This window comes from Panthera leo, chromosome D4 (assembly GCF_018350215.1).
Source record: "Panthera leo isolate Ple1 chromosome D4, P.leo_Ple1_pat1.1, whole genome shotgun sequence".
NCBI classification, from domain to species: domain Eukaryota; kingdom Metazoa; phylum Chordata; class Mammalia; order Carnivora; family Felidae; genus Panthera; species Panthera leo.
Genome location: NC_056691.1, coordinates 87,830,835 through 87,850,863, shown reverse-complemented (window position 1 = coordinate 87,850,863; position 20,029 = coordinate 87,830,835). Strand labels below are relative to the sequence as shown.

The 20,029-nt window shown below is 43.6% G+C and overlaps 1 protein-coding gene across 8 annotated transcripts in view; it reads left to right on the top strand.

Moving 5' to 3' along the window:
• The window catches only part of FNBP1 (formin binding protein 1), a 140,913-nt gene that overhangs the window by 77,330 nt on the left and 43,554 nt on the right, over window positions 1–20,029 (top strand). For all 8 annotated transcript variants that reach the window (XM_042912361.1, XM_042912365.1, XM_042912364.1 and 5 more), the window contains 2 exons: window positions 1,034–1,096; window positions 1,518–1,622. In XM_042912361.1, coding sequence (XP_042768295.1) covers window positions 1,034–1,096; window positions 1,518–1,622 — 168 coding nt within the window. The remainder of the gene's footprint in view (window positions 1–1,033; window positions 1,097–1,517; window positions 1,623–20,029) is intronic.

The following is a 20,029-nucleotide window of genomic DNA, read 5'->3' as shown; positions in this document are numbered from 1 at the left end:
TTCTTCTCTGACCCCATTTCCTGATAGTGCCTGAGGCTTACCCCTGCTCTAGCCCTTTGGGGTCCTTACTGGTCAACACAAGGCACGTACCTGCCACGGGGCCTTGGCAGAGAGCAGGGGGCTGAACTTTTCAATCTAAGAAGATCTAAGTAATGGAAGCATTCATCTACACAAATGGTTGCAGGGGCATTATTCCTGGTAGCCCCAAACCGGGAACACCCTAATGTTCGTCAACTGTGAATGGAGAAACAAAATCGGTATATGCCCATACAACGGAGTGTCACTGGGCAGTAAAAACGAGAGAAAGGGCCGAGACCCACGTGACAACGTGGATGAACCTGGAAGACATTCTGCCTGGTGAACAGTTATGCGCTAATGGAAGCCATTGTGTGTGAATTCTCAAAGCAGCGGAAAAATAAAGGTCTCCGTGGTCGCTGTCCTAACGACCATTCCTGCCCTTTTCACGAGTGTTGCGCGCGGGTCTGAGAACTCGGGATTATCCTACCTGAAGTTTGAGGGGGAAACTCTGTGACTGTGTTTTCATTTCCCCTTTATTTTTTATTTATTTATTTTTTTAATGTTTCATTTATTTTTGAGACAGAGCCTGAGCAGGGGAGGGGCAGGGAGAGAGGGGGACACAGAATCCGAAGCGGGCTCCGGGCTCCGAGCCGTCAGCACAGAGCCCGACGCGGGGCTCGAACTCACGGACCGCGAGATCGTGACCTGAGCCGAAGTCGGACGCTTAACCAGCTGAGCCACCCAGGCGCCCCTCCCCTTTATTTTTTAAGTCTTCCATTTCTTTGGAATGCACTAGAGGTTCAGCATTTCAGTACGGTTTAGGGGGCGCCTGGCTGGCTCCGTAGGCAGAGCACGCGACGCTGGATCCCAGGGTTGTGAGTTCAAGCCCCCCGTTGGGCGTGGAGCCTACTTAAAACAAGAAATTAAATATGATTTGAGTTGATGATTTTTTTTCCCCTCAGGTGTGACCCTGGGAAAGAGGGGGTGCTAATCACTGTGCGTTTTCTGTTTCCAGTACTTTCACGATGGGCGGAAGGCACAACAGCACATAGAGATCTGCTGGAAGCAACTCGAATCAGTAAGTGGAGGACAAACGGCTCGAGAAACGGCTTTAGGTTTCCTAAACGTGAACGCGAGCGCGAAGCGATCCGTAAGCGCGAAACCAAAACGCCAAAGACACGCCTTCAGAGATCTTCCAGTTTGAATTGGATTTGTTTGTAGGCGCCCTTAGGGAGACTAGGATGTTGAGCCCCAAGAGCTCACGTAGAGTGTTTTTCTTAAAAAAGAAAAAAAAAAAAATCACACGCAAAGAACAAAGGGGAGATGGGTTTGGGTGGAAATAAATGCAGCTGTTCGAGTAACTTATTGAAATCGTCACAAATCAGCTCAGAGGAAGGAGAAAGCTCTTTGGGGGATGGAGATGAAATGATACCCTCGCGTAGGAATCTCGTGGTTGCATTAACACCTGCTCTCCTGCCACCACTCGCCCCTGCTTTCAGAGTAAAAGGCGATTTGAACGTGACTGCAAAGAGGCGGACAGGGCACAGCAGTACTTTGAGAAGATGGACGCCGACATCAATGTCACCAAAGCAGACGTTGAGAAGGTGAGGTGACAGTGAGAGTCTTTCACTTACTTCCCTTAGCTGGGCCTGGAGCCTCTCCTCCCCGGGCTGCCCGTCCCCAAGCTCTCCTTTCCGACGGCACCGCAGAAGGCCACCCACCCTGGGATCAGTGCTTCCCGTTTTGTGTCACCTGTCGTGGGGGCCAGAAGCCCTGACTTTCGGGGCGTCTCCGGAGTGCCGATCGGGGGCAGTTGGCCGAATCGTGTGGTCCCCAGGATGGTGACGCGGAGACTCGGCCTGGGAGCGGCTCGCAGCAGGGTGGTTTCCGGAGGTTGTGGCTTTTCCCTTAATGGCTTTTCAAAGAACGAGTTCACCCCTTTAAAAGCCAGAGCACAGGGCTGCAGAGCCATCTGGAAGAGATCGGCTGCCTCTGATGCTTCCGCTCGGGAGATAAAGGGCCTGGAGGGCCGGCCTGCCTTGCAGTGGATTCATTCCGGTTGTTAGCAGGTGGTAGCTGAGGGCTGGCCTCTGGGCGTCCCCGACTTGTGTCGCAGTTAGGAAGGTGATAAAGCTCGCACTGTACCTTCTTGTGGGTCCCATACGTGTTTTTCCCTAGAAGCGGAGTTTTCTTTTCCGAAGAGTCATCAATACAGGGTAAACAGCGTGAGGCCTGCTAAATGGCTGTATTCATCCCACGACCGCCCAGGGCCGTTTTGACGTCCTCAGCCTGCTGCTTTCTGTGGGGAGAAGCCTGGCATTTTCATAGGTTTCTTTCACTTTTGCCAGATTCGTGGGAGACGAGTTTAGTTGGAAAATAGCGTGGATGATTTAGTTATGGGTCTAGGTCTGCCAGATGCCTGGCTTAAAGCCCAGGTATTTATCACCCTGCCTTCCTTGAAAATTGCCGACGATATTAAAATACATAGTCTCAATGTCTGTATTTGAGCCCGAGTGTGGATACTTTACCAAAAGATATTAATGTGCTGATAAAGTAACCGTAAAGTACCGTAGGTTTGTCATAAATTCCTATTAAATAGCCAGCTCCCCAAACTGTTTAAAATGGGGCTCAGTTGAAATCGTTTGGGGCTAAATGAGGTACGTCAGTATAGGGGTAGCATACCTCGCAAAGACATGCCCCTTCTTTATCAAATGTTCTGTTAGCCTAAATGTAAAATCAGAGTGAATTTTATTCATTTCAAGATCTTCTTAAAAGAAAATTACTTTTATGGGGCGCCTGGGTGGCTCAGTGGGTTAAGCGTCCGACTTCGGCTCAGGTCGTGATCTCACGGCTCGTGAGTTTGAGCCCCCCATCGGGTTCTGTGCCTACAGCTCAGAGTCCGGATCCTGCTTCCGATTCTGTGTCTCCCTCTCTCTCTGCCCCTCCCCCGCTTGCACTCTGTCTGTCTCTCTCAAAAATAAAAAACATAAAAAAAATTAATAAAAAAGGAATTTCTCTTACGGCCTTTTCTTAGCATAAAAGCTATCTTTGCTTATTACAAAAATACTTGACGGGCGCCTGGGTGGCGCAGTCGGTTAAGCGTCTCACTTCGGCTCAGGTCGTGATCTCACGGTCCATGAGTTCGAGCCCCGCGTCGGCCTCTGTGCTGACAGCCTGGAGCCCGCTTCAGGTTCTGTGTCTCCCTCTCTCTCTGTCCCTTCCCCGCTCCCGCTCTGTGTCTGTCTCTCTCAAAAATAAATACAGATTAAAAAAAAAAGAAATACAATCTTATTGATGCCTTTGAAGTCTGTCCCTAACTTCATGCCCCTGATCCTCACCCTAGAGGTGCCCTTTATCCTTAATTCGGTGTTAATCACCTCCTTACTAATTGTCCCAGCTTTGCCACGGGTGTATGTATCTCCGAAGAGTATATTTATAATTTTGCTTCTTTTTCACCATTATATAAACAAAAATCATACTTTCATTTATTTCCTTCATTCTTGATTGTTTTTTCGTTCGGCGTGATGTTCTTAATTCCCGTGGACTATGTAGAAATCTGACTTTTATATATTAATTACATTAATGTTAGAGCCAGATGCCTTGCTAAATTTCTCTTTGTATTTCTACTTTGGAGTGTGTGTGTGTGTGTGTGTGTGTGTTTGTGTGTGTGTGTGTGTGTGTGTAGAGACAGTCCTATCACCAGCAAATAATGACCGCTTTATTTCTTTTTCAACCCTTATGCGTTCTATTTACTTTTCTTATCTTGCTCTGTTGGTCATGAGCGCCATTATGCTGGTAAAAGCAATTATTGTGGACTTCTTTATCTCGATTCTTGAGTGTGAAGAGAGTACTTCAAATAATTCTCCATTAAGCATGATTTTAATCTATACACTTTATCAGGCTAAGGGAGTCCCTTCTTTTCCTATTTTACCATGAGGTTTTTTCACCGTGACTTCATCATGTTGAATAACATCAGATACTCTTTCTGCTTCCTTGAGTCCATCAATGCGATAGATTACCTGAGTCAGTTTTCTTACATTGAACCAAATTAGCATTCTTGTGATGGACCCAACTAGGTGATGATGTCTTGGGTTTGTTGTTTTTTTTTTAATACGTTAGCTGAATTGGTTTTGTAAATATTTTACCTAAGAGTTTTGCATCTGTTTCCATTGAAATGGATCTATAATTTTCCTTTCCCGTCCGTCCTAGTTTGCTTTACGAGCGTGTTGCCAGTTTGTTTGTTTTTCTATTTTCTGAAATAATCCATGGAAGTTGAAATTAATGTTTCTTGAACGTTTCGTAATACTTCACTGTGGGAAGTCTCGAACTACAGAGTCAGTTCCTTCATCGTCTGCTTCCCCTTTGGTCGGTACTGGCAGATTGTGTTTTTCTAGACCTATATCCACTTCATCCTGAATTTTCAAATTTATTGGCTTAAAAAATTTTTTTTATGTTTATTTATTATCGAGAGACAGAGACAGAGCACGAGCGAGGGAGGGGCAGAGAGAGAGGGAGACACAGAATCCGAAGCAGGCTCCAGGCTCCGAGCTGTCAGAACAGAGCCCGACGCGGGGCTGGAACATGCGAACGGCGAGATCGTGACCTGAGCCGAAGTTGGACACTCAACCGACTGAGCCATAGGCGCCCCTTAAGTTTATTGGCTTAAAGTTGCCCATAATATTCTCTCACCTTAGTTTTGCTGCCTGTGCTGTTGTGCCCCCTTATTTACTCCTAAAATTGTTTATTTATATCTCTGGGGGTTTTTTTTGGAGGACCAGCATTCCAGATCATTTTTATTCGCGTTTTCCGAGAACCCCAAACCGATCGTCATGGAGCTTCCTTTGTCTATTTGTAGTTTCTATTTCATCTAGTTTCTTTTTCTTTTTCTTCTTCCTCTTCTGTCAGTGTCTTTGGATTTATTCTCCTCCCCTTCCAGAAATTTCTTTCTTCGGTTGATGTCATTACAGCTTTTCATCTTTTCTTTTTTTTTTTCGTTTTTTTAAAATGTGTGTTTATTTGGTTTGTTTGTTTTTATTTTTGTTTCTGAAAGAGAGCACGCAAACAGGAAGGGGGCAGAGAGAGAGGGAGACACAGACCCCGAAGCAGGCTCCAGGCTCCGAGCTGTCAGCACAGAGCCTGATGTGGGACTCGAACCCACGATCCATGAGATCATGACCTCAGCGGAAGTCGGACACTCAACCCACTGAGCCACCCAGACGCCCCGCTTTTTTTTTTAACAAAATGTTTATTTATTTTTGAGAGGCGGGGGAGGGCTAGAGGACCTGAAGCGGGCTCCAGGCTGACAGCAGAGAGCCCGATGCGGGGGTTCGAACTCACAAACCGTGAGATCATGACCTGAGCCAAAGTCAGACGCTCAACCGACTGAGCCACCCAGGCACCCCTTTCTTCTTTTCTGATATGAGCATTTAAGTAATACATTTCCCATTTACATATGATTTTGTGTGTAACCCACAGATTTTGATATGAAGTATCATTATTGTTCATTTCCAGATACTTTTCATTTCCTTTACTATTATTGAATCTCTCCTATGATTTATTTGGAAGCCTATTTTAAAATTTCCCACTGTATGACGTAGTTCAACTTCTCTTCGATAAGTTCAGTATCTTTGATATTGATTTCTATAATTTAATCGCATCATCGTTCTGGAAACTCTGAGTTTGAGTCTTTGGTTTATTTGAGACTTGTTTTATGCCCCAGCACATGGTCAGTTTTTATCAGTGTTCTAGAAGTAATTGAAAAGAATATGTATTCTCCATCCCTACGTATTTGCATTAGATCTAACTTGCTGATATGCAAATCCTCCCATCGTGAAGGATTCTTGTTGCCATTGGTTGTATCATTTCTTTGTGGGAGATATGTTACTTCTTTGTGCCTTACTTTTCTTGTCTGTAAAATGGGAACACAGAAGAACAGGATTCATGGGAATGCTAACAGTGTTCGTATGTACAAGGGACTCAAAGCCATTTATGGCAGATCGTAATGGTGGAAGATTTGTCATTTACTCTTACTTTTTTTTCTTCTACCGTGAAGTTACCTTAGGAAAAAATAAATTCTAGGAGCGCCCGGCTGGCTTAGTCAGTAGAGCGTGCGACTCTGACTTGGGGACGGGAGTTTGAGCCCCATGTTGGGCACAGAGATTACTTAAAGAAATTAAATTTGGGCACCTGGGTGGCTCAGTTGGTTAAGCGTCCGACTCTTGCTTTGGGCTCAGATCTTGATCTCCCGTCGGTGAGTTCGAGCCCCACGTCAGCGCTGGGCTGGCAGCATGGAGCCTGCTTGGGATTCTCTCTCCCTCTCTCTCTTCCCCTCCCCTGCCCTCTCTCTCTTTTTCAAAATAAATCAATAAACTTAAAAAAAAAAAAAAACTAAAAAAAAAAAAAAGAAATTAAGTAAATTTAAAAAAGAAAGCCTTTAAAGAAATAAATAAATTTTAGAATCGCAGTACCTTCGGTGTGTTTTAAGTTTTCATCCATGTGTGGTGAATTTCTTTCTGCCGTGATGCTTTGTGCCTTAAAGTCTGTATTGCCTGATCTGTACTACCTCTTTTGGAGATCTCCTGTATCCTCTTCCTGTGCTTTCATTGGCTAGCCTAGACATTTGAACAGACGTATTCAGCCTGAACTACAAAGTATACCGGAATCTTTAGCGATGTTTTCTCTTTTTTCTTTAAAAAAAATTTTTTTTTAATGTTTATTTATTTTTGAAGGAGAGAGAGAGAGACAGAGTGTGAGCAGGGGAGGGGAAGAGAGAGAGGGAGACACAGAATCGGAAGCAGGCTCCAGGCTCCGAGCCGTCAGCACAGAGCCCGACGCGGGGCTCGAACTCACAGACCGCGAGCTCACGACCGGAGCCGAAGTCGGACGCTTAACCGACTGAGCCACCCGGGCGCCCCAGTGATGTTTTCTCACACAACCCTTTAACTAAACCAGCTCCCTTGTTGCCATTTACTTGTGAGTATTTTGGGTTCAATTACACAAGTGGGGCTTTGGTAATTTTATACAGTCCTGTAAGTATGCTTTCCACTTTCTTCGTTCACTGTTTTTTTTGTATCGGGGATCTTAATTCCTTCTTAATTCCAAAGGACATCCTTTAGAAGTGCCAGTAGCCAAGATTTATTGCAATAAAATCTCAGTGTTCGTTTGATTGGAATGGACCTCTCATCTCTGAAAGATGATTTCTCCATGTATACAATCCCAGGGTGATTGTACCCAGAGGAACCTAATTCTATCATCTTTTGGCTCTCATTTGTGTTGAGAGGTCACAAGGGGTGAGAAGTCCGTGTAACTGTTAACCCTTTGAAGATAATGTCTGTTCTTCCTGCTGACTACGGAGATATTTTTGGTCTAAGTTCTTCGCTGAAATTTCACTATAACATATCTAGCTGTGAATTTCTTTTCTGTCTTGCTTCTGATCCACTGAATTTATTGGCTCCAGATTGGAGTTTTCCCACACATGCCTGTCCGTCTTTCTTCTATTTCTTCTGGAACTCCGATTATAAGGTGCAAGTTAAAACTTCTACTTTGTGTCCTCTTTGCCTGTGAAAGTGTATTTGTATTTCTCATCTCTGTCTCTCTGTCTCTTCTGTGTCCCATGGAATTCCTTCAGATGTGACTTTCATTTCACGAATTCTCTCTTACGCTGTGTCTAGTCTGCGGGTTCTCTAAGTTCTCTAAGTTCAGGTGTTAATTTTACTTTCCAGAAGTTCCTTCAGGCTGTCTTTAAAATCTGTAGAGACATTTTGTTATCTTCTGGTGACGTTGTCACACTTTCACATCATAGGTTACTTCTTGAGACATAATAAATGTACTAATTTTATATTCTCTTTTTAATTAATTTCAGCGTCTACTCTTTGCGGGCCTGATGCTTCAATTTGCTGTTTCTGCTCACTTGCTCACGGTGACTTGTTTCCTTGTGTATTTTCGTGATACAGACATTTCTTCTATAATGCCATAAACGCATCACCGCGAACCTTACGTTCCACAAAAATACTGCTAAAAACAACAGACAGGGCTTCTGGGGGGAAAATAGGCCTGGAAACTGATTTCTCAACAGTGAAGAGAACTTGGTACCCAGAGCTCCAACAGAAGAACAACTTTAGTAAAACTAGGCATCTGCACCGAGGATCACAGCCCTTGTCCTTCATGATGTAGGTCCTTAAGAGTAGTAGGACCTCCAGAGATATAGTTTTGGGCAGCATTCACTTCTTTTTTTTTTTCTTTTAATGTTTTATTATCCATAGTTGAGAGAAAGGGAGGCAGAGTGTGAGCAGGGGAGGGGGAGAGAGAGAAAGAGAGGGAGACACAGAATCCAAAGCAGGTTCCAGGCTCTGAGCTGTCAGCACAGAGCCCGACGTGGGGCTCGAACCCACGAACCGTGAGATCATGACCTGAGCTGAAGTCGGATCTCAACCAGCTGAGCCACCCAGGCGCCCCTGGGAGCATTCACTTCTGATGAGATGCCTCTCATCAAACTGAAAAATCTGATCCATCAGATAGATAGCTTTCGGTAGTTATCCATTATTTTTACACAGGCGGAAATATCTTCCCAGTAGATATTAATGTGCTGTGAAAAACTGCACGTAGACTAACAAGGCTTTTATGTTATCCTCGCATCATTGCCCTGTATTTCAGTCCCATAAAAAGGTATAAATCACAGCAGAAAAACATGGGAGGTGTAGATTAGACTGTTTGATTATGAATGTGTGTTCCTTGGAATTTTATCCATGGCCTAGCTTTTTTTTCTTTTCTTTTTTTTTTTTTTTTTTTTTTTTTTTTAATTTTCATCCAAATTGGGGCTCCTGGGTGGCTCAGTCAGTTGAGCACCCGACTTCGCCTCAGGTCATGATCTCACGGTCTGTGAGTTCGAGCCCCGCATCGGGCTCTGTGCTGACGGCTCAGAGCCTGGAGCCATCTTCGGATTCTGTGTCTCCTCTCTCTCTGCCCCTCCCCTGCTCATGCTCTGTCTCTCTGTCCTAAATAAATAAATAAAATAAATAAATAAATATTAAAGAATTTTTTTTTTAATTTACATCCAAATTAGTTAGCATGTAGCGCAACAATGATTTCAGGAGTAGATTCCTTAGTGCCTCTTCCCCATTTCGCCCATCCCCCCTCCCACCACCCCTCCCGTCACCCTCAGTTTGTTCTCCATATTTATGAGTCTCTTCCGTTTTGTCCCCCTCCCTGTTTCTGTATTATTTTTTTTTCCTTTCCCTTATGATCATCTGTTTTGTCTCTTAAAGTCCTCATATGAGTAAAGTCATCTGATTTTTGTCTTTCTCTGACTGACTAATTTCACTTAGCAGAATACCCTCCAGTTCCATCCACGTAGTTGCAAATGGCAAGATTTCATTCTTTTTGATGGCCGAATAATGCTCCATTGTCTATATAGACCACATCTTCTTTATCCGTTCATCCATCGATGGACATTTGGGCTCTTTCTGTCCTTTGGCTATTGTCGAGAGTGCTGCTATAAACATGGGGGTGCATGTGTCCCTTCGAAACAGCACACCTGTATCCCTTGGATAAATGCTTAGTAGTACAATTGCTGGGTCGTAGGGTAGTTCCATTTTTAGTTTTTTGAGGAACCTCCATACTCTTTTCCAGCGTGGCTGCACCAGCTTGCATTCCCAATGTATGGCCTAGCTTTAAAGTGGGTTCTCCAGGATGAGCTGGCGTTCCCTGAGGTCACTCCCCCGCCAGGACTGCATTAATCTCCACTTGGGGGTTGAGGTCCACACATGCTGTATGAGTTCTGGCCCTTTCTGTGGCTCAGAAATTTCCAGGGTGATTGTTTTCTTTGCTTTTCGCCCTCAGGTCAGACCCCAGTTAGCTATGAACAGTGCAGTTCCTGGGGCCAGTTACGGCTTCAGGACTTTCTGACAGGTCCTGGCCAAATTGAATTGTTCTCCTTGACTGTCTTAGTATTTCCAAGGGCATACTGTTTTTTCTTATCCTGAAGACACCATTTTGCTATTTTTTATGCAAGTCCCACTTACCTCCTCTCCGAGGATACGATAAATGATTTTAGCATCACAAACCTGAAGCAGGTAAAGCAGTGTCGAAATATCGGCAATCGTGTCATTTTGCCCAAGAGGGGGACTTGGAACACTCCGATTTCCCCAAACACACAGCGATCCGCTCTCCTTTGTCACCAGCGAAGCCTCTTGTCAGTATCAAGCTGAAAGGAAGTAATGTTTCACTTCTTGTCGCTGTGTAATGTAATTTCCCATTGTGACTTCTGACGGTCTTTGAATCTGATGTCAATGTCTTGCCCCCGGTTTCCGCCCATGATTCAGTTATCCAATTGTGTTAGAAATAACTCACCCTCCCTCGTGCGGCGATCAGTTCTGCGACATTTGGAATGATAGCACTGTGTTTACAGAGAGGGAACCCTCCCCAGGAGAAGCAGAAGGGACTTCTGCGCATGGCATCTGTGTTTGATGATAACAGGTGATGTGAACTCTAGGTACGTGCATCTTCTAGAGGACTTAGGATCTGGGTATGATGAGCCTGAATTTCATCGTCGTCGTCTTTTTTTTTTTTTTTTTTTTTCCGAAAAATAAAACGTCCTATGGTTTTCGCATGCCCTGTGTTCAGATCACCTAAATCTGCCCAAGTCTGCGTGGGGCATCAGTAGACTTGTGCTCTGTGGTCAATATCAGCATGTGGGCAGATATTTAGTAATTTGCTTACAAGAAGCTCTGTGTTGTCCTCGAGGCGCCCAGTCTAACTAGAAATAAATTTATATGTATCAAATAGACATTAAAAATAAAAAAAAGACCCTTGGTAGTTTTATCTCTGGGCAGGGGAACATATTTGGATGTGTGAGGATGCCATGTTCCTCTGAGGAACGACGGGGGAAGGAAATCGCTCAATGGAATGGTTTTGTTGGTGATGAAACTCAAGGAAGGTCGCGGTCTCCTCTCCTTTGCCAAGATGCAGCGCTCAGGAGGTTTTGAACTTGAAGACTTAACATGAGTTCTAGTGATTAGGAATTCGCTGATCCGGGTTGGTAAAAGAACCGATATATGTTAGAATAGGTCGCCCTGGGGCTCGTGACCCACGCGCTGAAGTTGAAGCACCTCTTTTTTAACGAGGTGGAAAATATAGTCCCTACTGTCTCTTTTGTAATATTGAGAAGTCAGAGGGCTACAAGGGAACATGGAAAAATCAAACCCAAAACGCCTCACTCAAATGTAGGATTCTCTGGTAAAACAATAGGAATAATAATTAAAATACATTGAGAGTAAGGCGAAAGGTATTCTGCCCCCTTCCCCGGCCCTCATGAGAGGTGATCACTCTTGCACTTGATACGTGTTCTAGAACGTTCACAATAGGTTTTTATTGGGGCGCCTGGCTGGCTCCCTTGGCAGGGCATGCATGTCTTGATCTCAGGGTTGTGAGTTCAAGCCCCGTGTTGGGCATAGAGCTTACTTTAGAAATAAATTAGTTTGTTTTTTTTTTTTTTTAATTTTTTTTAACTTTTTTAATTTATTTTTTATTTATTTATTTTTTTTCAACGTTTTTATTTATTATTGAGACAGAGAGAGACAGAGCATGAATGGGGGAGGGGCAGAGAGAGAGGGAGACACAGAATCGGAAGCAGGCTCCAGGCTCTGAGCCATCAGTCCAGAGCCCGACGCGGGGCTCGAACCCACAGACCGTGAGATCATGACCTGAGCCGAAGTCGGACGCTTAACCGACTGAGCCACCCAGGCGCCCCACTTTTTTAATTTATTTTTGAGACAGAGAGAGACAGAGCATGAATAGGGAGGGGCAGAGAGAGAGGGAGACACAGAATCTGAAACAGGCTCCAGGCTCTGACCGGTCAGCACAGAGCCCGACGCGGGGCTCGAACTCACGGACCATGAGATCGTGACCTGAGCCGAAGTCGGACGCTTAACCGACCGAGCCACCCAGGCGCCCCGTAAATTAGTTTTTTATTGAGGTGAATTTAGATACAATAAAGTGGCCACATCTTAAGTGGACAACTCAATGAGTTTTTACGTCTATAGGAAACCGTGCACTGCCAGCTAAGATGGGGACGTCTCTAGAACCCCACAGGCTCCCTTGAACACTCCCCCATCCCGAAGGTAACTATCGTTCTGACCCCTATCATACGTTGGTTTAACCTGCTTCTGTACTTCGTACAAGGTATGCAACACATATCCTTCTGTCTGGCTTCTCTGGCTCAAGGTTGTGTTTCTGACCCTCATATTTTTGTTGCATGTGGTGGTCATTTGAGTTGCCCTTTCTCGGTCGCCATGTGATTCTCCATGTGCGGACAGACCCCAGTGTGTATCCCTTCTCGTGTTCGGGGGCATCTAGGTTGTCTCCGTAGTGAGGTTACATTAAGAAGGAAGCTACCACGAACCTCTCTAGATGTATCTTTGGTGGCCACGATCTCTCGCTATTCTTGGGCGGAGACCTGGGTGTGGCATCGTGAGTCATACTTGGGTACCTGCCTCTGGCGTGCTGTCAAAGAGCTTGACGAGGTGGCCGTGCCCACGGATGCCCCTCCGCGGGCCGCTCTTCATCCGTACCCACAAGAGGTGCTCTCGGTCTTGAAATAGAAAGACTTCTGGATGAGTGGGGGAGTGGAATCTGGTAGTGGTTTCTTTTGTGTTTGCATTTCCTTGACGAGGAGTGTTGTGGACCATTTTTTTCTTTTTTTAAGTTTGTTTATTTATTTAAGTAATCTCTATGCCCAGTATGGGACGCGAACTCACAACCCTGAGATCAAGAGTTGCGTGCTCGCCCGATGGAGGCAGCCAGGCGCCCCTGCTCGGTACAGCTTTTTATCCAACTAAATTCTGAACATTGCCTATTTCTCTTTTCACAGGCCTCCCCCCCCCCCCCCCATGAGTTACCTATTTTTTTTTGTTTGTTTGGCTTTGTTTTAATTTCAGGGAATCGTAATGGAATCGTGATTTCACGGTCCTAGTCTGATTTTCAAAAAGCGTTGAACGTGTTGAAGAATTCCTAAGGTGTGATCCTTCGGAATGATGCGCCCGTTCGTTCCCTCACCCACGACCCACCGACTGCGTGCTGGGGAGGTGTGGGGGCGGCACCCCGAGACACCCACACGCCAGCACACAATCCTTGACTTTAAGGAGCTTGGCTTTCACTTTCCTCCCGGCATTCAGCTCTCCGTATTGTGAATTTTCCCGTTTGCCCTCTAACGGGGGCTCTTCAGTGGCATTTTGGTGACAAAGGCTTTATAGTCAGGTTTTGTCTGTCGGTCTGCTTTGGAAGAACGACATACTGGACCAAGTTGGGCGAGGAGCAGTGCCTAATCTCTGCCTTCTGATGGAGCTGCCCATGGTCAGTGTGGTGTTAGGAGGAAAAAGGAAAAGGTTATCAAAATGAATGGAATGTGAACTAATATTTCGGAACAGAGAGAACAGTGTTTTCTAAATGCATGCATTACACGGAGTTCATCCATGTCAGGCAATGAATAATTCCCTTTCTCTAATTCGCCCTTGCCTTGTGACTGTTGGCGCTTACATAATTTCTAAATGCAAAATAGGATATTGTTTAACAAAAAACTGCACAGTTAGTGGTTACGAATTGTTAGTGGATTTCAAGTTATGTTTTTAAACGCTGGTGTCAATTTCTCCCTTTCTTACAGCTGTAGTTTCATTTATCTCGGATGATTCTTTTTGCTGCCAGAGTCTGCATTTTTACGGGCAGTTGTGTGCTGAAACTGTTAATGGGGCTTCTTTATTCAAGTTCATTGCAATTCTGAGTCTTGATTAACCAGAAGAATTCTCTAGACAATGCAGGAGGCTTCATTACTGGGCTTGTTCATGAGTGTTGTTATAGAACCTGACTCGAGGAAACGTTTTAAAAGTTAAATTACATCCAGATCCTGACGAGCAGCGCTTAGAAGAGTGTGTCAGTTACTCAGGGAGTTAGCATTCTGTTTATGTGTAGTCATTACAGCTTCTAAAAGTATTTGGCTTTGAACATTCGTAGCTTTTAGATTCTATAGGGAGGTCCCTAGCGTGAAGCAGAATAGGAACTTCTGAGCCATTTATGAATGATGGTAGAATTTTAAGAAGGAGGTGATAGAGTCGCCTGGGTGGCTCAGTCGGTTAAGCGTCCGACTTCGGCTCAGGACATGATCTGTCAGTTCGTGAGTTCGAGCCCCGCGTCGGGCTCTGTGCTGACAACTCCGAGCCTGGAGCCTGCTTCAGATTCTGTGTGTGTCTCTCTGTCTTTCCCTCTCCCTCCCCGGTGCGCACTCTGTCTCCTCTCTCTCTCTCAAAAATAAACATTCAAAAAAAAAAAAATTCGAGAAGTATGTGATAAAACTTCACATTTCTAGTTTATGATAAAATATACACGCGCTCTTTTTTTTTTAATGTGTCCTGTGTTACCTAATCGGATGTTTTGGAGAGCAAAATAAAACTATAGTAAAGAATCTGTGCTAACTTTACGCAAGAAGGAAAGGATCTGCTTTGAATGATTTTCAGTGTGGTAATTATCTCAATAAAAGAAAAGGAGTTGAGCAGTTGGGAAATTTTCTTCAGTTGAGGACTCCGAAACGCACAGGCACGGTAGGCTCACGTCTTCTCTAACTGAAGCCAGCCGAGTAGCAGTGTTAAATTTTTTTACCATTTGGGGAAACAGTCTCTTGCAAGATGACTGCTTTAGCCACTGGACGTATAAGGAGTTGTACTTGTCAAATGTTTTCGCTGCCCTCGCTCTAACGCTGAGGTTTGACATCTTTATGGAACATGGTAATATCTTTAGTGCTTCTCCCAAATTTGTTTCATATAAAATGTCTGACTGGTTATCTGAAGGAACTGTTCACTGTAACAGCTTAGAAAACAACAAAAAAAATTTTTTTTTGAAAGAGGAAGTGGTTAGTATGAATGCAGGAAATACATTTTGCAACGGCAGCTCGATCCTTTGGTTGGAAATGCTTTTTTATTTACAACGAGGGAAAAAATGTGTACGGTTAAAAAGAGACTTTCGAAAATGGGTATTGTTGCTCTGTTCCTTTATAAATGGATCAGTGTTCAAATCAAAGATTCGAGAGGGAACGCTTTTGTTATTGTTTTGTTTACGTATCTATCTGTAGAGTTTATATTCTGCGTATACGTTGTCTCTCGGGGTGCCCGTATTAAGTGAACATTCTGAATGGTTTCGGTTGTTTTGATTCTTAATATTTGTCCTGGGTAATAATGGATATGTTTTCCTCTTTTGACACTTAACATGGGAAATGGAATTTAATGGAAATGTTCTCCAATTATTAGATGTGGAGTAAATGTATTTATGTCTGGAAACAGGGCATAACTTTGATCTGTGTCATAAGCGAATATTAGTTAGATGAGTTTTGTGGGTTTTTTTTAAAGGTTGTGACACTCAGTGTTAGTTTTACCATTAAAAATGAATTTGTGGGGGTGCCTGGCTGGCTGAATTGGTTAAGCGTCCGACTTCGGCTCAGGTCATGCTCTCGCGGTTCGTGGGTTCGAGCCCCACATCGGGCTCTGTGCTGACGGTGCAGAGCCTGGAGCCTGCTTCGGATTCTGTGTCTCCCTCTCTCTCTGCCCCTCCCCCAATCGTGCTGTCTCTATCTCAAAAATACATAAACATTAAAAAAAATTAAAAAAAAATGTTAATGAACTTGTGATAGGAATGTTGAAACATGCAATTATTTACTACGGTTAAATGTTTTACAGAAGTGCTCTTTAAATTGCATTCTGCTCCAACTTTTATTTTTTTTATTTATTATTTTTTTAAATATGAAATTTATTGCCAAATTGGGTTTCCCAGCTCCAACTTTTAGTTCATTTGCTAGCAATTGCTACTGTCTCTATATTGTGAGTCTTAATTTTCACTTATTTGTTTTTGGCGTAAGTGGTTTTTACGCTAAACAATGGAGTTTGGTTAAATAAACATCCGAAAAACCCCAAGGAAGTCAAAATGTCAAAATCTCAAGAGTATCAGGAAGGGTGGGAGTGGAGGTGATACCAAAAGTGAATTTACATAGAGATGAAATACTTCCGAAAGCCTCTTCAGTGAAATATTTCCAGTATGCATTTTTTCATTTTGACATGAGACTCTGTCTTAGGCTTGTTTTAATGTTCCTGAAAGCATAACCATTGACCAACCTCCACGTTTGCAAAATGATCTGCAAAATAGCAATAGAGCCCAGTAAGATAATAAATAGGTCATCCCCATGCCCCAGACCTGAAGATTAAGATGAGTTGAATAGAAATAATATGAATATTGGGGCGGCTGGGTGGCTCAGTTGGTTGGGCGTCCGACTTCGGCTCAGGTCTTGATCTCACGGTCCGTGAGCTCGAGCCCCGCGTCGGGCTCTGTGCTGATGGCTCAGAGCCTGGAGCCTGCTTTGAATTCTGTGTCTCCCTCTCTCTCTGCCCCTCCCCTGCTCATGCTCTGTCTCTCTCGGTCTCAAAAGTAAAAAATAAAAATATTAAAAAAAATATGAATATATTCATATTTTATGAACATATGAATATGCCTATACAAAAATGGATTAAATACATAAAAATGATACTCACTTAGGCTTCCATATGGCAACTCATCTAAGGAAATATTTTCATTTTCACTGAGAGTGAGGGGATAGCTGGGGCAAGAGCTTGTTCTTAATCTTTGGACCTTGTTTCTACCACTCATTAATGGTATGGCACAAGACGGTTTGCTTCCTGTCTGAGTGTGTTTCCTGTTCTGTGAAATAAGGATAGCATTGCGCACCTCAAGGGCTTGTTGTGAGGTTTCAGCGGTATGTGATCTGCATAAAGGAGAGGCCTGCTTTTGGACCACGGTTAAGTGGTCGACACTGTTGTCATCATCTGTATTTTGTCTGTTTGTGTCCCTCTCTTTTGGTTACTTCTGGCTCCTTCCTCCTCCGGTCTTACTCCTTCGACCTACTGTGAATCACTTGAGTATATTTAGAACATTCTAGGCACCTAGGCATTCTGTAAGAACACTTATTGAACAAACAGCACATCAAGAGGATTACAATAGGGTGCCTTTCGTGAGGGCTTTGGTTAGCCGATAACGATGAAATGGAGAGACGAGGAAAACTCGAGTCAGTTGGAGAAGAAGATAGAGTATCGTAGGTTACATGCCAAACTGCCTGGTGAAGATAATGAGAACAATAGCAGTTTAAAAAAATGGTTTATGAGAGGGGTACCTGGGTGGCTCAGTCGGTTAAGCCTGCGACTTTGGCTCAGGTCACGATCTCACAGTTCGTGAGTTCGAGCCCCGTGTCAGGCTCTGCTGACAGCTCAGAGCCCGGAGCCTGCTTCAGATTCTGTGTCTCCCTCCTTCTCTCTGCCTCTCCCTTACTCACACTCTGTCTCTCTGTGTCTTTCATAAATAAAAGCATTTAAAACATGGTTTATGAGAGACATCGTGTGGAAAATCACCGGGTCCTGTGAGCAGCAAATACGAGGAGTTCAGAGACTAGGATTCTGCATCTGTGAAAGCTCTGTGCAGATGACAGGTTGTTGAGATAGGCCTGAGGCTGGAATTGGGGCCTGAACATGAAGGATGTGTAGAAATTGAACAGATGAAGCAGGCAGAGGTCAACAGAGTGGAAAGTGCTGCATCCAGGGCTCTGAGGGAACATGCTGCTCAGGTTGGCCTGCCTGGTGGGGCAGGGGACTGAGTAGGGTCTCCTGGAGGGATGGCATGAGAACAGATGATGAAGAATGTTAAAAGCCAAATGGCAGAATGAATGTGACCCCGATGAAATGCTATCGAACCTACTTCTCAAAAAGCTCACGCTGGAAAAGTGCTTTATATTTTCTAAAAGGGTTCTGATCCTCTCTAGAGTTCTTTTGTCCCTTTCTGGATAAACAGGGTAAGGCTGTAAGATGTTGAATTATCATTAGCTGCAAGTGGCCCTGCTGGATAGGGTACAGCCAAGACCGAAGTACGTGTCCATGCCTCAAATTCAGTTCTTGTCTGTGGACCCTATGACTTTACTATTGGATTATGTTGAATGAGCTCTTTACTGTTAACCACCGCTCTCACCTACAGAACTGGCAGGTAATAGTGAGTTGGGGTAAGGTGGCTAATAGCAATTGACATGAGGCCTCAGTATCAGGGAGCCAAGGAGGAGAGGCGGGGATCGTACTGGACCAGGAGGCACAGACACCTGGAAGTTCACCGTCCATCCTCACCGCTGTAGACACATTACCAGCAGGCCCAGTATTGTTACTTCTTGCATATTATTCCTTTCTGGGTTAAATTTCCTCCTTCCTGGATGATAGGTTGTTCTACTTTTCTTCCTTGAGGGTTTGTGAGCAGTACTTGCTTCTTTATTTGTCTGAAGTCTTTATTTTGCCCTCATTCTACCATGATAGTTTAGCTAGGTATAGAATTCTCAGCTGACAATTATTTTCTCTAAACATTTTGAAAATATCATCCCAGTGTGTTTTATCTTTGATCATTCCTCTTGGGAAATTGGCTGTCTACTTAATTGCATTCCTTTGTAGATATTTGACTTTCCTTCCCTAGTTGTTAAGACTGTATCTTTGCCTTTGGAGTTCTGTAGCATCGCTATGATATTTCAGAGTACATACTTTCTATTTCTAATTTTTCTGCTTGGGGTTCAATTGGGGGTTTGTTCCTTTTGTCGATGTAGGAAAAGCTTTCAGGTACTAACTCTTCAAATGTTGCCTGGGTTTCATTCTCTCAAATTGTTGGTTCTGGGTCTCCTCGTTGATGTGTGTGAAACTCCTCATCCTATTCCCCATGCCTTCTAACTTCGTTTCCATTCCTTCCCTTTCTTTATCTCCGTATATTACATTTTGTGTAACTTTCTCAGCTACTTCATGAATTCTCTTCAGTTATTCTATTATTTAACTCATCTGTTAAGTTTTCAAATTTCAGTGACCGTATTTTTTATTTCCAGAAGTTCTATTTGGTTCTTTTTCATATATGCTTCATTTTTATAATGTCTTACTATTTTCTTCTGAGTTCTATTGCTTTTTTTATTTCTTTACTTTAAATATTCCTGTTTTATATTTTCTTCCAAATTGTTCTTTTACCTCAAGTTCTTATGCTGGTAATTTTTCTCTCTATTGTATCATCTCTCATGGTGGTTTATTTCCTTGTGCATTTGTGATTATTATGGTCTTTTTTATATGAACATGTCTTCAATGGGGATGGTTTTTTCTCTGAGAATCCCATAAAGGCAGGATTAGGTGAAACCCAGCAAGGTTTTATATCGGTTTCTTCCAGACAACCTGGGACCAATTTTTATGTTAATTACTTGGGTCGGGAGTTCTTGTACCATCTGTATAATATATACAAGTTTAAGATTTTGTTTCTCAGAGGACACACTTCCTCCACTCCACCCCATAGCCTAAGACCTTAACAAACTTCCTAGCTGTCTTCTCTGTCACTAGAGAAGTTTTGTTAGGTGTCACCCAACTTAAAGAAAAGCAGAAAGAATGAACACCGAGATTAAAACAAAAACAAACCTGTGGTCTTACTTCTTGAACGAATTGAGCTTATATGCTGAATACCACATGACAACTTTTTAGTATTAAACCTTACTGGTTAGACGTCTGTGGTCACTCGGGTACTAAGGACGAACAGCTGCTAACCTACCGCCAAATACATCAGATTTCTTCAGAACAGGATGCATGTATTTAATTCTTTCCCTGGGGTATGTAACGTGACTAATTTTTGTCCTCTTCTGAGGAACCGATCTTTTCTAGAACTGCATTAAAAGGGCTTTTAGTATTTTTGTTCTTCACAGGAACCCCACAGCCATAAAGAAAGGTCATTTGGGCATTAACTTTCTAGAATCCGGGCTGTCATCTTCAGCTGTACTCATGTGAGACCTTGTGAGTGTCATATTCTGGGGTGAGATTATTTATTAAGGGGAGAGAGAGAAGAGAAAGAGGTAGTCAGTTTCCACCCTGCCACAGCTGAAAACGCAAGTTTCTTGCCAACAATGCCTTAGAAACAAGGGAAGAGAAGGGGGTCGAGTCTT